This window comes from Mandrillus leucophaeus, unplaced genomic scaffold (assembly GCF_000951045.1).
Source record: "Mandrillus leucophaeus isolate KB7577 unplaced genomic scaffold, Mleu.le_1.0 Scaffold353, whole genome shotgun sequence".
NCBI classification, from domain to species: Eukaryota; Metazoa; Chordata; class Mammalia; order Primates; family Cercopithecidae; genus Mandrillus; species Mandrillus leucophaeus.
In genome coordinates this window covers 2,612,620-2,627,670 of record NW_012103732.1, presented here as the reverse complement: position 1 = coordinate 2,627,670, position 15,051 = coordinate 2,612,620, and the positions used below count along the sequence as shown (strand labels likewise).

Below are 15,051 nucleotides of genomic sequence, written 5' to 3'. Positions count from 1 at the left end.
CTGCTATGAATAATGTGAACATTATTTTGTATACCTCTTGGGATACATGTTTAGTAATTTCTCTAGCTTAGTTGGTATATTCCTAGGAATGGAGTTGCTGGGTCATAAGGACTGTGTATGTTCAACTGTACTGGGCAGTGTCCAACTTTTTTCAAAATATTTTACTAATGTACACCTACTCCATCAATGGATGAGATTCTGTTGTACATACTTCTTTATTTTTATTTTTATTTTTATTTTTTTGAGATGTAGTTTCACTCTAATTGCTCAGGCTGGAGTGCAATGGTGCAATCTCAGCTTACCACAACCCGCACCTTCCAGGTTCAAGTGATTCTGCCTCAGCCTTCCGAGTAGCTGGGATTACAGGCATATGCCACCACCCTCGGCTAATTTTGTATTTTTGGTAGAAACGGGGTTTCTCCATGTTGGTCAGGCTGGTCTCTAACTCCTGACCTCAGGTGATCCGCCCGCCTTGGCTTCCCAAAGTGCTGGGATTACAGGCGTGAGCCACCGTGCCCGGCCGTACTTCTTTATTTTTTAATGTGGTATACTTGTGTGAAAGTCACTCGTGAGTTTATTTGGATTTTGTAACATAAGTCATTGATGTTGAGATTTAATTGTGGTCTAAATACATGTAGAAGGAAATTAAGAAAAAAGATGAAGATGTTCAGAGGAGTTATACTTTGAGGAGAAAACGCAAGAAAGAAAAAGAAAGCAATTGCAAGAAAGACGTTGAACATGAAAAAATTAAAAGTACCTTAAGAAGGCACATATATAATAGAGATCAGGTAAAGCTTTGTAAGCTAAGCTATAGCTTTCTTTTTTATTTTTTGGCTGTTCTCTAATATAATCAAGATATGTAATACTACATGTTTTAAGAAAAAATCTTAAGTCAGTCTGATGTAATATTCATAGTTAATATCCCAGTTAACTTTGGTCCACAGTAAATGTATTTGTACATGCATATACAAAGAAATCTGAGTTAATAATCAAGGTATTCAGTGAATTTTGTTTTGCCTGAATGTAATGAATAAGAAAAAGAAACTGGAAAAGACTGTTTCTTAAAATGAAAAAATCTTTAAAACTACATGTGTGTATATTTGGGTAATACTTTCCAATGTAAATTTTATTTTTTGTTTTGCTCTTTCTTTTGTATAATACAGACCATTTTTAATGAGATATCTTGTTTTTAAAATTGAATACATCTTGGGTAAATTTTCTCTAGAGTATGACTTTTTTAAACAATCTAAACCATACCCTGGGCTGGATGTGGTGGCTCACACCTGTAATCCTAGCGCTCTGGGAGGCCAACGGGGCAGATTACTTGAGCTCTGGAGTGTGAGAGCAGGGCAACATGGTGAAACCCCATCTCTACCAAAAATACAAAAAATTAGCTGGCATGGTAGTGGGTGCCTGTGGTCCCAGGTCCTTGGGAGGGTGAGGTGGGAGGATCACTTGAGCCTCGGAGGCAGAGGTTGCAGTGAGCCAAGATTGTACCACTGCACTCCAGCCTGGGTGACAAGAGTAAGACCCCCATCTCAAAAATAAATACCTAAATGCATAAATAAATGCCACGTAATGTATATATGCATATATTCAGAAGAATTTCAGGAAAATGATAAATAAGTAATGAATTTTGTTTTGTATGACCATGGCAACAACAAAAAAGCAGTTCCAGGAACGATTTGGAGCAGGATAAAGTGAAAAGTACCTTAAGAAAGTACATATGTAAATATCAGTTAATTCTTTACAAATTGAAATGTTTGCTTTTTGAGCTTTTTCTTTCATTGTGTAATCTTGATATATGATTGTGAGGATCTTTGTTGTTAACAAGGTATGAATGTTTTCCTCTTATATTGTCCTTTGTGATATCTATGTTGACACTGTCTTTAGTACATTTTCTAAAGTCATTTTACTTTGCTGTATGTAGAAAGAAATGAAGAATTCTATTTTTGCTGAATATGCCAAAGAATCAAAAGCCATGGCTATCAAGACAGATGTGGATGTTGTTGAAATAAAAAATGCCTTAAGGAAGCACATATATAGAGCTCAGGTAAAACTTGGCACATGAAAAATTTTGTATAATATCCTGTCCTGTAGTGTATTCAAAATATATACATATATACATATGATTCATTAGTATGTTTAATATGTCTTAAAATGATTTTCTTAGTTTACTAGTCTATTATACAGTAATGTATTTGGGCATTTACTAAACAGGCTGAATTATGTGCTATTTATACCTCAATAATGTCACAGATAAGTCATGTGTTTGAAGTCTTGGCTGTAAAATCTTTGCCTAGACCAATGCTCTGAAGTGTTTCCCCTATGTTTTCTTCTAGTACATTTATAGTTTCAGGTTTTACCTGGAAGTCTTTAATTCATTTTGAGTTGATTTTTGTATATGGTGAAGAGATAACAGTCTAGTTTTCATTCTGCTTATGATTATCCGATTTTCCCAGCATCATTTATTGAAGACTGTCCTTTCCCCTGTGAATGTTCTTGGCACCTTGTCCAAAATCAGTTTGCTTTAAATATGTGGATTTATTTTTGGATTCTCTGTTCTTCACTGGTCTAGATGTCTGTTTTTATACTAGTACCAGGCTGTTTGGGTTACTATAGCTTTGTGGTGTACTTTGAAGTCAGGTAGTGTGTGCCTCCAGCTCAGCATTGCTTTGGATATTTGGGTCCTTCTTGCTCAGCATTGCTTTGGGTATTTAAGGTCTTTTGTGGTTGTTTACAAATTTTAGGATTGTTTTCCTGTTTCACAGAAGAATGTCATTGATATTTTGATAGGGATTGCATTAAATTTGTAGATTACTTTGAGCAGTGTGGTTATTTTAACCATATTAATTCTTCAAACTCATGAACATGGAATGTCTTTCCATTTGTTTATGTCCATGTCAATTTATTTTATCAGTGTTTTGTAGTTTTTTCCTTATAGAGATCTTTCACCTCCTTGGTTAAATATATTCCTAGGTATTGTATAATTTTTAGAGCTCTTGTAAATGGGATTGCTTTCGTGATTGACTTATACCTAGTTCATTATTGGCATATAGAAATGCTACTGATTTTTGAATGTTAACTTTTTATCTCACAGCTTTACTGAATTCATTTATCAGTTTTAAGTGATTTTTTTTTTTCAAGTCTTCATGTTTTTCTACATATAAGATCATGTCGTCTCCAGAGAGGGACAATTTTACTTCTTTTTCAATTTGGATGCCTTTTCTTTCTTTTCCTTGCCTGATTGCTCTGGTGAGGATGACTTTCAGTTATTATATTGAATAAAAGTGGCAAAAGTAGGCATTCTTTTCTAGTTTCAGTTCTTAGGGGAATGGCTTTCATGTTTTTCCCATTTCACAGAAGGTAGCTATGGGTTTGTCAGGTATGACCTTTGTTATGTTGAAGTACTTCTGTGCCTAGTTGGTTGAGAGTTTTCATCATGAAGGGATGTTGAAGAAATTTTATTAAATGCTTTTTTGCATATATTAAAATGATCAAATAGTTTTTGTCCTTCATTTTGTCTTTATTAATTTACTTATTTGTATACATTGAACCATCCTTGCATCCTTGGGATAAATACCACTTGATTATAGTGTATTGTCTTTTTGCTGTGTTGTTAGATTTCGTTTGCTAGTATTTTGTTAAGGATTTTTGCATCTGCGTTTCTCTGGGATATTGCCCTGTAGTTTTCTTTTTGTGTTGTGTCTTCGTCTGGTTTTGGTATCAGGATAATGGTGTCCTTGTAGAATAAGTTAGGAAGAATTTCCTACCCTTCAATTTTCTGAAACAGTTTGAAAATTTCTGTTGATAGTTCTTTGTACATTTGGTTGAGTTCAGCAATGAAGTCTTTTGGTCCTGGGCTTTTTGTTGTTGTTGTTGGGAGAGTTTTATTACTGATTAAATCTCATTACTCATTGGTCTGTTCAGGTTTTCTGTTTCTTCCTGATTCAATCTTGGTAGGTTTTATGTGTCCAGGAATTTATCTATTTCCCCTAAGTTTTCTGATTTGTTAGTGTATAGTTCATAATGGTCTCTAATATTCTTTTGTGTTTCTTTGATATCAATTGTAATGTGTCCTTTTTCACTTCTGATTTTATTTATTTGGGTTTTTTTCTTTTTTTTCTTTGCTAGTCTTACCAATGGCTTATTGATTTTGTTTATCTTTTCAAAAAATTAACGTTTCATTGATCCTTTGTATTTTTAAGTCTATTTTGTTTCATTCTGCTCTTTATTATTTATTTATAAAAATTTATTACATTATATATCTTTAATAAATATTTGTTAATTTATAATTACTCTAAATAATAATAGATCTTTATTATTTCCTTCTGCTAATTTGGGATTTGGTTTGTTCTTGCTGTTCTTGTTCCTTGAGGTGCATTGTTAGGTTGATTATTTGAAATCTTTCTACTTTTTAGATACAGGCATTTTTTCTGTAAATGTCCCTTTTAGCACTGCTTTTGCTGTATTCTATAGGTTTTGGTATGTTGTGTTTCCATTTTTATTTATTATAAGAAATGTTTTATTTCCTTCTCAATTACTTCATTGACCCAATGGTCATTTAGGAACATGTGATTTTATTTACATGTATTTGTACAGTTTCCAAAGTTTCTCTTACTGATTTTTAGTTTTATTCCATTGTTGCCTGAGAAAGATACTTGATATGACTTCAAATCTTTTCAAATTTTTTGAGACTTGTTTTATGGCCTAATGTCTACCCTGAAGAATGTCCCATATATTAATGAGAAGAATGTGTATTCCACAGCTGTTAGATAAAATGTTCTTTAAATGTCTGTTAGGTTCATTTGTTGTAAAGTGCAGTTTAAATCCAATGTTTGTTTTTTGATTTTCTGTTTCAATAATTTGTCCAATGCTTAGAATGGGGTAGTAGAGCCCCAACTGTCACTGTGTTGAAGTCTCTGTCTCCCTCTAGATCTAGTAATATTTGCCTTATATATCTGGGTGCTCCAAGTTGGGTGCATAGATATTTAGAAGTGTTATATCCTCTTGCGGAATTGATCTTTTTATCAGTATGTAATGACCTTCTTTATCTCTTTTTACAGTTTTTAACTTAGAAAGCTTTTTCTGATGTAAGTATAGCTACTCCTGCTCGCATTGGTTTCCATTCTTGTGGAATATCTTTTTCCGTTCTTCTTCACTTTCAGTCTTTATGTGTTTTAACAGGTGGAGAGAGTTTCTTATAGGCAACACACTGCTTTTTAAATATATGTAGCCAGTCAGCCAGTCTATATCTTCTATGTGGAGATTTTAATCCATCTACATTCAAGGTTATTATGGGTGAGGACTTACTCCTGTTATTTTGTTAATTGTTTTGTGTTTTGTAAGTCCTTTTTTCATTTCTTCTTTTATTGTTTATCATTGCAGTTGGGTGGTTTTTTTGTATTGGTAACATTTGGCCCTTATTTGTATTTTTGCTTTGCGGTGAGTTTCATACTTTCTTGTGTTTTCATGATGGTGGATATCATCTGTTTGCTTTCAATTGTAGAACTTGTTTAAACATTTCCTGTGTGGTTGGTCTGTTAGTAATGAATTCTCTGTTTTTGCTTGTCCGGGAAAGACTTTATTTCTCCATTATTTTTGAAGGATAGGTTTTCTGGGTATAATATTCTTGCCTGTTGAGTTGGGTTTGTTGTTGTTGTTGTTTTTGTTTTTTTTCCTTTCAATACTATGAACGTGTCATGTTATTCTTTCCTGGCTTATAAGGCTTCTGCTGAGAAATCTGTTGTCACCCTGATTGGGATTTCCTTATATGTGACTTTATGCTTTTTCTCTTGATGTTTTTAGGATTCTTTCTTTGTCTTTGACTTGATAGTTTGACTGTAATGTGCCTTGGAGACCTTTGAGGATTGAATCTATTTGGAAATAGCTCTTATAACACTTGGGACATTTTCAGCTATTGTTTTTAGAATAGGTTTTCTGTGCCTTTGCCCATCACTTCTCCATCTGAAACTCTCAAAATTGGAATATTTCTTTACTTTATGGTTTCCCATATGTCATTTAGGCTTTTTTCTTTTTGTCTGTTATTTCAAAAGACCTGTCTTCATGTTTAGAAATAGTTTCTTTTGTTTTATCTAGTCTATTGCTGAAGTTCTCTGTTATATTTTTTATTTCGTTCATTGAATTCTTAAGTTCCATGATTTCTATTTGGTTCTTTTCTATGATTATCTCTTTGTTGAATTTCTCATTGAGATCATGAATTATCTTCCTGCTTACTTTGTATTGTTCATCTGTGTTCTTTTGTATCTCACTGAGTTTTTTTTAATATCATCATTTTAATTTTTTTTCAGGAATTTTATTGGTTTCCTTTTTGGTGGAATCTGTTGCTGGAGAATTACTGTGTTCCTTTACAGGTGCCATGTTTTCTTGCTTTTTCACCTTTCTTGTGTAGTTATGTTGCTATCTGTGTATCTGGTGTAACAGTCACTTCAAATTTTGTGAATTGGTTTTCATAGGGAAAGACTTTTTTCTATAGTTGTATCTATAGTGTAGTTTGGATCGAGTGCTTTAGTTTTGCCAGATGTGAGCACATTGGTGTAGTCTCCATATGATTTCTTCATCTGTAGTCATCCACAGTGTTATCTTTGAATTTGTCAGTGGCTTAGGCTGCATTTGTTAGTGGAGGCTATAATGAAGCATTGCTGGGGATGTGGACACAGGCGGGTGATCCTTGGGCAGCAGTGGTGGTGGCAGCAGGCTGTGCATGCTGGTTCTTGGGTCCCTGGGCAATATACATGGACACCAGTCATCACAGGTCTGGGTAGGCCAATCCCTGTGCCTCCTGGTGACTTGCTTGGGTGCCAGCAGTGACAGTAGTGGGGTGAGTGGGTCCTCAGGTCTCTGGGTGGTGTGCATGGTGTTGGCAATGGCAGTACTGGTTGTGGGCCAATCCTCGGGCCCCCAAGTATCAAACATGGGTGCCAGCAGTGGTGGAAATAGGCCGAGCAGGCCAAGTGGCACATGTGGGTGGTTACCAGCAGTGGCAGCTTGACATGCTCATTCTTTGATCCCCCTAGTTGTTTGCATAGGTGCTCCTGGTAGCTGGTGTGATGGGTCGATCCACAGGTTCTCAGATGATGTGCTGGGGCCCCATCAGCAGTGGCAGTTGGCAGAGTGGGTTGTCCTAGGCCCCCAGATGGTGTATTTGGGTACTTGGTTGGTGAATGGGTGGGTTGATCCCCATGTTCCTGGATGACAAGTGTAGGTGGCATTGCCAGAGACTGCATGCAGGGATAACCTGTTCTTAGGCCCCTAATGATGGGTGTGAGTGCCAGCTGTGGTGAGTGAGGCAGGTCTGTTCACAGGCATCATATCAGCGTGCTCAAGTGCCTGTTGCGGTGGGCCAGGTAGTCCTGTTATCAGGCCTCTCGATGGTGTGCACAGGCACCAGGAGTGTTGGACAGGGATGGGTTGATACCCATTCTCCCTGGCAGTGCACTTGGGCTCTGGTGGCATTGCTAGTAGTCAGAGTGGGGTAGGCCTCTCCTCAGGCCCCCCAATAGTTCCTGTAGGCTCTGGCTGCAGCACACAAGGCGGTCTGATCCCCAAGTCCTCGTATTGTGCATTTACACAGTGGTGGTGGGTGGGGTAGGCCTGTCTTCAGGCTTCCAGATGGTGCTTGTGGGCACCAGTAGCAGGCAGAGTGGATCTATCCTTAAGCCTTGGGACAACCCCCAGTAGACTAGTCCTCAGGCCTCCTGAAGCCACATGCAAGTGTATGACGATGCTGCTGCTGGGCAGGATTTGAAACACGCAGAAACTCTGTGGGACAGGGTTTCTGCCAGTGACAGAGGCCCCAGACAGGTGGCTGTCAGGATCTGAGGAGCTCCTTCTTTGGTTCCTTTTGTCCCCAGCGTGGGCTCCCTGGTGCACTCCACCTCCTACTTCTCAGGATGTAGGACACTGTGTAGGTAAGAGTGCTGGCCACCTAGTTGCATTGTTGACTTCAGCTGGCATCATGACACTTCAGCCCTCTGGGTGGACAAGAATATCAGTGGGGCTCCTGGCTTGTGGATATCCAAGGACTGTTGGGCCCCAGAGCAGGATGTAGTCTGGTAGTGTCTGGGCTCTCAAAATGGCACCGTGCTGCAGCCTCTTGGGTGCCAGCAGATTATGTAGTACTCAGCGTGTACTCTGTCTTTGGAATAATGCCATTGAGTGGACTCTAGGCAGCTTTCTAAACTAGTCTCTGGGCCTGTGAGGACTAAGGGGCTCTCCTGCGGCTAGGATTGCAGGAATTCATGGTGGGAATGTGAATCTGTGTAGATCTCTCTTTTGTTTTTCCCATTCGTAGTGGGTAGTTTCTCCAGGCTCCCAGCCAGTTCCATTTGAGCCAGCTGCTTTGCTTCTCTGTGTTTGCTTGCCTCAGAGATTCCCTGTCACTTTTGAATTGTAATGTTCTCTCTTAGATGACCTATTCAATATGTGATTATCTGCTCACTGTTTTAGTCCTTTGTGGAAGAGTTGAGTGCCAAGCACCTTTAAGTCAGCCTTTTTGAAGCCCCCTTCTTCCAAGGTTTTTTTTTTTTTTTTTTTTTTGAGACAGGTTCTTGCTCTGTTGCCCAGGCTGGAGTGCAGTGGCACAATCTCAGCTCACTGAAACCTGCGCTTTCCATGTTCAATCAATTCTCCTGCCTTAACCTCCTGAGAGTAGCTGGGAATACAGGCGCCTGCACCACGCCTGGCTAATTTTTGTATATTTAATAGAGACGGGGTTTTGCCATATTGTCCGGGCTGGTCTCAAACTCCTGACCTCAGGTGATCTGTCCAGCTTGGCCTTCCAAAGTGCTGGGATTATAGGTTGTGAGCCACAGCGCCCAGCCTCAGGGTATTATCTCTTTATTATATTTGTTGCAGATATTTTTCCAGGATAATCCTTTAAATATGCAATTATAGGTGTTTTAAAACAAGATTTGACATATGGTTGTATAGCAAACGTAACTGACGTTTTTTTCTCCTATGTACCCTTGTAGAAAATGCTTTCCCCATTTATATTTCTAATAATTACGACACTAAGGACAATGAACCTCTTCAGATCTTCAAAGTGAATATGACTTAATTATTGTAATTTAGAAGGAGAAAATAGAGAAATGTTCATAGTTGTGAGAGTTCCCTAAAATAATAAAAGTTGCTAGTTTGAGTAAATATGAGCATCGTATTAATTATAGCTATTAATGTGTTCCTGGATCTGTTTTATATGTTTTTCCAAGGTTTGGGGAAGCTGAAATGTATTTTTCAGTCTTAAAATGTTGTATTAATTATATGGTTGCTCTTTTGTAGGCTGTCAGATACAACTGCGTTAGAATAGATAAACAACCAGTGTACAATGTAGAGGTAAGGGACTTGGAACAGCATTGGTGATGGCGGCAAAGAAGAAGTTTGTGTTTTGTTATTGTTAGTTATTTTGAATAAAAGTAATGTGTTGTATGCACAATTAGAAGTAATGTGTTGTATGCACAAATAAAGAAATACAGTTTCTCTAATCAGAAATGATAAAAATATTCTGTCAAAACGCCAAACAGTTTCCATATACTAGTAAAAAATGATCACAAATATTAGCAACACACCTCGTGCTTATGACAGGTGAAATATACATTCCTGTTCTCGTGTTTCATAACTTTCATAATGACTACTTTTAGATTAAAATTTTTTGGTATGATATTTACAAAAGTGTATTTATTTTGTTATTTAAAGAACATGATAACTTTATTTTACATACTTTCATTTCAGAACAAAATAAACCCACAATACATATATCCAGTCCATTGTTAAATTAGGGAGGGAATGGGGCTTGAGGCCCTTGTTTCCTTATTTATTCTTCTAAACTGGATTTTTTAATTCCATGTAGTCTTTTAGAGTATTTTTGACTCAAATTATTCAAAGTAGTTACTTTTATTATTAAGAATAGTTTGACCAACGGGAATGTGTTTTGTGAAGCTCTTAGAGTTATATAAATACACATCCTCAGAGTGATTTTATGATTCTCCCAATCAGTTTTCACTTTTTGCAAATGTTGCTTGTGCTTGATGATATCTTAACATTTAAAAGATATTTTAATAGGGTTCATTTTTAAGTTTAAAAGAAAACCAAAAAATAATTTTTCACTAAAGAACTATGTCGTTGTAGCTCTTTCTCTTTTTTATCAACCAAACTCTGCAAATTCCTATTAAAGGTTTTATTTTAGAGGCAATATTTTCCCTTACTACTGAAGGCAACAGAAAATAATTAATATAACAAGTAATAAAACACATTCATACATATCATCCTCTTTGCACTACATAATCTCATCCAGCAGCAAGGCCAGGAATTATATTCATTTCACAGATGAGGAAATTAAAATTTGTTACTAGGCCGGGCGCGGTGGCTTACGCCTGTAATCCCAGCACTTAGGGAGGCCGAGGCAAACGGATCACCTGAGGTCAGGAGTTCGAGACCAGCCTGGCCAATATGGTGTAACCCCGTCTCTACTAAGAACACAAAAACTAGCTGGGCATGGTGGCACGCATCTGTAGGCCCAGCTATTCAGGAGGCTGAGGCAGGAGAATCACTTGAACCTGGGAGGCAGAGGTTGCAGTAAACCGAGATCGCACCACTGCATTCCAGCCTGGGTAACAGAGTGAGACTCCGTCTCAAATCAATAAGTAAAAAAACTTCTTACTAATTCAAGATTTGATTGCAAAATTTTATCGTTCTTTTCTCTGAATCATATAATCTTTCCTTTCTTAGGTTAAAAATACTGAATTTCCCAGAGGTGTATTAAATTTAATTGAAAGCCTCATAGAAGGACAGTTTTTTAAAGAAGCAATTGAAGAACTTTCCACTTTGCAGGCACATTATATCCCTCCTGTATGCATTCTTCATGCCCTTCTAGAGAACGTTCTACAGGTAAGAGCAGCCTTAAGGATTTATAATCTTTTTTTCAAAGAATGTTAAAATGTGAACATTTTCTCATTTTTTGTATGTTTACAGTTTCTCTGTTCAGTGTTTTTTTTTCTTCATTTCACTAGTGCAGTACCCATTTATTACCACTCTTCTGTTTTCCAGCTATATACTAGGTACTACTCTTAGTGCTTTAGCTAATTATTTTCTCAGGATTTCTAAGATAATTTTGTTTTGGGGAAAAAGGTTATCTAATTTTTCTCACGGCAGTAAAGTATCAAATATAAAACTCAGATTACAGTGATCTAGAATTACATTTGGTAAATTACTCCATTAGTACATTGACGATTATAATTTTTATTTATAGTATACATAATGAACATACTCTTTGTTTAAAAAGAAAAAGAGACAAGGTCCCTCTCTGTCGCCCAGGCTGGACTGCAGTGGTGTGATCATGGCTCACTGTGGCCTCAACGTCCTAGGCTCAAGTAGTCCCTCTGCTTCAGTCTCCCAGGTAGCTGGCACTATAGGCACGTGCCACCATGCCTGGCTAATTTTTAAATTTTTTTGTAGAGATGGAGTCTTGCTGTGTTGCCCATACTGGGAACATATTCAAACTGTGTAAACCAATAGAAGCAAATATTCAAAGATAGCTTTCTAATCATGCCCTTCACCAAGGTGCTAATTTGATAACATAACAGGCATCAGTTTTTTCAGGTATGTTATGTTGGTGATAAGTAAGCATGTTGCATGAATAGTTTCTTACTTTTAGTTCCTTTCAGGTAACATTTGAGACCTCTTAAATCTCATTATAATTGTGAAAAGGAAAATGAATATTTCATCTAAGGTAGTGTTAATAGAAGGGATTACCCAGTGTATAGATAGAGTCATCCCTTGCTATCACAGGATATTGGTTTCAGGACCTTTGTGGATACTGAAATCTGCGCGTTAAGTCCTGCAGTTGGTTCTTCAGAGCCTGCACTTATACGAAAAGTCAGCCCTCCACATACGAAGGTTTTACATCCTATGAATACTATATTTTTAAAGGTTTTCTTTTAGAGGTAATTGTAAAATTTTCCCTTACTACTGGGGAAAAATTTTTCCTTCACTACTGAAGGCAATAGAAAATAATTAATACAATAACTAATAAAATGCATTCATACATATCATCCTCTTTGAGCTGCATAATCTCATTTAGCAGCAAGGGCAGGAATTGTCTTTATTTTACAGGTGAGGAAATTAAAACTTCTTACTAGGCCGGGCACTGTGGCTTGTGCCTGTAATCCCAGCACTTTGAGAGGCCAAGGCCTCCCAAATACGGAATACTGTATTTAGTTGCAGATGTGGAACCTATGGATGTGAAGGGTAGGCTACATTTATTGGAAAAAATTCATGTGTAAGTAGACCCGCGCAGTTAAAACCTGTTATTCAGGTATCAGCTATACATAGAGTGTACCTCTTGGTTGCTTTATTTAATTAGCTAAACATCATTCTTCTATCTGCTTTCATTTGTGTAAACACATATATTTGGCAAGAAACTTAGGCCAGGGTTAGGCCAGGCATGGTGGCTTACACCTGTTATCCCAGCACTTTGGGAGACTGCGGCGGGCAGATCACAAGGTCAGGAGTTCGAGACTAGTCTGGCCAACATAGTGAAACCCCATCTCTACTAAAAATACAAAAATTAGCCCGGCGTGGTGGTGGGCACCTGTAGTCCCAGCTACTCTGGAGACAGAGGCAGGAGAATTGCTTGAACCCGGGAGGCAGAGGTTGCGGTTATCCAAGATTGTGCTACTGCACTCCAGCCTGGGTGACAGAGCCAGACTCCTTCTCAAAAAAGAAAGTTAGGCCAGAGTTACTGTTTTGGTTTTAGACTGAATTAGCAAGTGAAACTACTTTTAGCTATAGTGTTTTATTTGTTTGTTTATTTTTAAATAATAGGATAACATAGATACATTTTCTGGTCGATACTTTCATATATTGTCAGCTCTTCTTCACCTGCATCCTCCTTGGAAGTCTCCAGCCATGTCAAGATATTATTTAGAGTTGTTTCAGTGTCCAACTTGTATGAAAGGAGCATGGTCTTTAGTAGAAGTCCTTATCAGGTAAGGAATTTCACATTTGACGATGCTACATTTCATTGAATAGTTGTTATGCTAAGTATTTTTTTAAGATACTGATGAAAGAAGTATTTTTCTACTTTTGGAAAAGTGTGTGTAGTGTATTTTGCAAATACAAATATGTATTGTATTTATTGCAAAACTTATGAAAAGGCAAGTCTGTATTGGTCATGTTTTTCAGTCTGTTTACTAAAAAAATAAAAAGTGAATGCATGAAGTGGACTCACTAGAAAGCCAAATCATTATTATTTTTAACAAAATATAAATTTGCGTATTGTTTTTTAAATGAAGAAAATTAATTTATGGAATATGCATATCATCAGTTTTTGTCACCAAAAGTATAGACATTTGTAACTATAGTATCTATTTTAGGGCTTCAGTTATTTTTTTTTCAGCTAGAAATTTGAATTTTAAAACAGAACTTATTATTTCCTAAAAATGTCATCTCTTTCATGCTTCTGCACATGCTGTCACTGCCTAGACCTTCCTCTGTCTTTCAGATGTTATTGTCTCCAGAAATTCTGTTTCACCTTCTTTCTCCCTAACAGAAAATGTTTTCCCCTTGCTATTCAAATAACTGTATTTGATAGCCCTTATTCTTCTGGGAAGATCTTATCTTTTTCTGAGACAAGAGTCTTGCTCTGTCGCCCAGACTGGAGTGAGGTGGCCTGATCTTGGCTCACTGTAACCTCTGCCTCCCAGGCTCAGGCAATTCTTATGCCTTAGCCTTCCAAGTAGCTGGAATTACAGGCATGGGCCACCACGTCCAGCTAATTTTTGTGTTTTTTTAATTTTTAGTAGAGGTGGGCTTTTACCATGTTGGTCAGACTGGTCTCTAATTGCTGGCCTCAAGTGATCTGCCTGACTTGGCCTCCCAAAGTGCCAGGATTACAGGAGTGGACCACCATGCCTGACCGGGAAGATCTTTTTTTTTCTTAATCTAAATGTCCAGTTTCAGGATGTTCATAGTAGAGAAAGGACACCTGACCAGCCATGCAAAGGCTAGACCTCTGGTTAGCTCTTTGAGATCATAAAGATTCACATACCATCTTGGTTGTGATATATTTATAGTGAGCTAATCAGTTAACCCGCATGTATTTATTCATTCTTTTAACAAATTCTTGAGTACTTATGGAGAGCCAGACACTGTACTACATTTTAGGGATTAAAAAGATGATTTAAATAACAGTTCCTGCACTTTAAAAGTGACTGAGATGTAAACACAATACCAGCACAAAAGTACAAGCCCAACAGTATGAGCCCAGCATAGGTATATGATGTGAGGAAATAGAGTTTATGTGGCTGACATCCTTCATAATTTCCAAATCTATTCCTTTCTTCACTGTCAATTGTCTTTATTTTAAAGTTCCCATTGCTTCTTATGTAAACTATTGCAGTAGCTGCTTTATTGATTTTAGGTCTACTTTTTTTCCTTTTTTCTTGCAAAGTACTCCCACAGTATGCTCTTTCCAAAGTGATCTTGTCATTTCCCATGTTAAAGTCCTTCACTGACTCACATACATTGAACTACCTATAGAAGATGGTTCAAATTTCTTAGCGAAATACGTAAGACCCTTCATGAGTTAGCCCTTATATATGTCTCAGTTCTCATCTTCACCACTTTACTGAGTGTGTCCAATCATTCTCCGTATCCTGTCTTTTGCTCTTATGTTTTCCAAATTTCCTAGTTTTTTTTTTTTTTTTTTTTAAGACACTCTGTTGTCCATACCGGAGTGCAATGGCATAATCGTGACTCACTGCAGCCTGAAACTCCCAGCCTCAGCCTCCTGAATAACTGGGACTATAGGCCTGTGCTCCCATGCCTGGCTGGTTTTGTATTTTTTGCAGAAATGAGGTCTTACCATGTTTCCCAGGCTGGTCTCCAACACTTGAGCTCAAGCTTTCTGCCCACCTCAGCCTCCCAAAGTGCCAGGATGAAAGGCATGAGCCACCATGCCTGACTGCTTCACTTTACTTCTCTTCTCTCCTCTGCCCTCTCTCCTGTCTCCTCTCTCTCCTCTCCCTTCCCCTC

At 37.6% G+C, this 15,051-nt stretch overlaps 1 protein-coding gene across 1 annotated transcript in view; it reads left to right on the top strand.

Moving 5' to 3' along the window:
• ANKRD32 (ankyrin repeat domain 32) overlaps positions 1-15,051 on the top strand; it is a 75,104-nt gene that overhangs the window by 32,584 nt on the left and 27,469 nt on the right. The window contains exons 8-12 of the mRNA XM_011989442.1: positions 639-788; positions 1,931-2,053; positions 9,301-9,354; positions 10,747-10,905; positions 12,841-13,004. Coding sequence (XP_011844832.1) covers positions 639-788; positions 1,931-2,053; positions 9,301-9,354; positions 10,747-10,905; positions 12,841-13,004 — 650 coding nt within the window. The remainder of the gene's footprint in view (positions 1-638; positions 789-1,930; positions 2,054-9,300; positions 9,355-10,746; positions 10,906-12,840; positions 13,005-15,051) is intronic.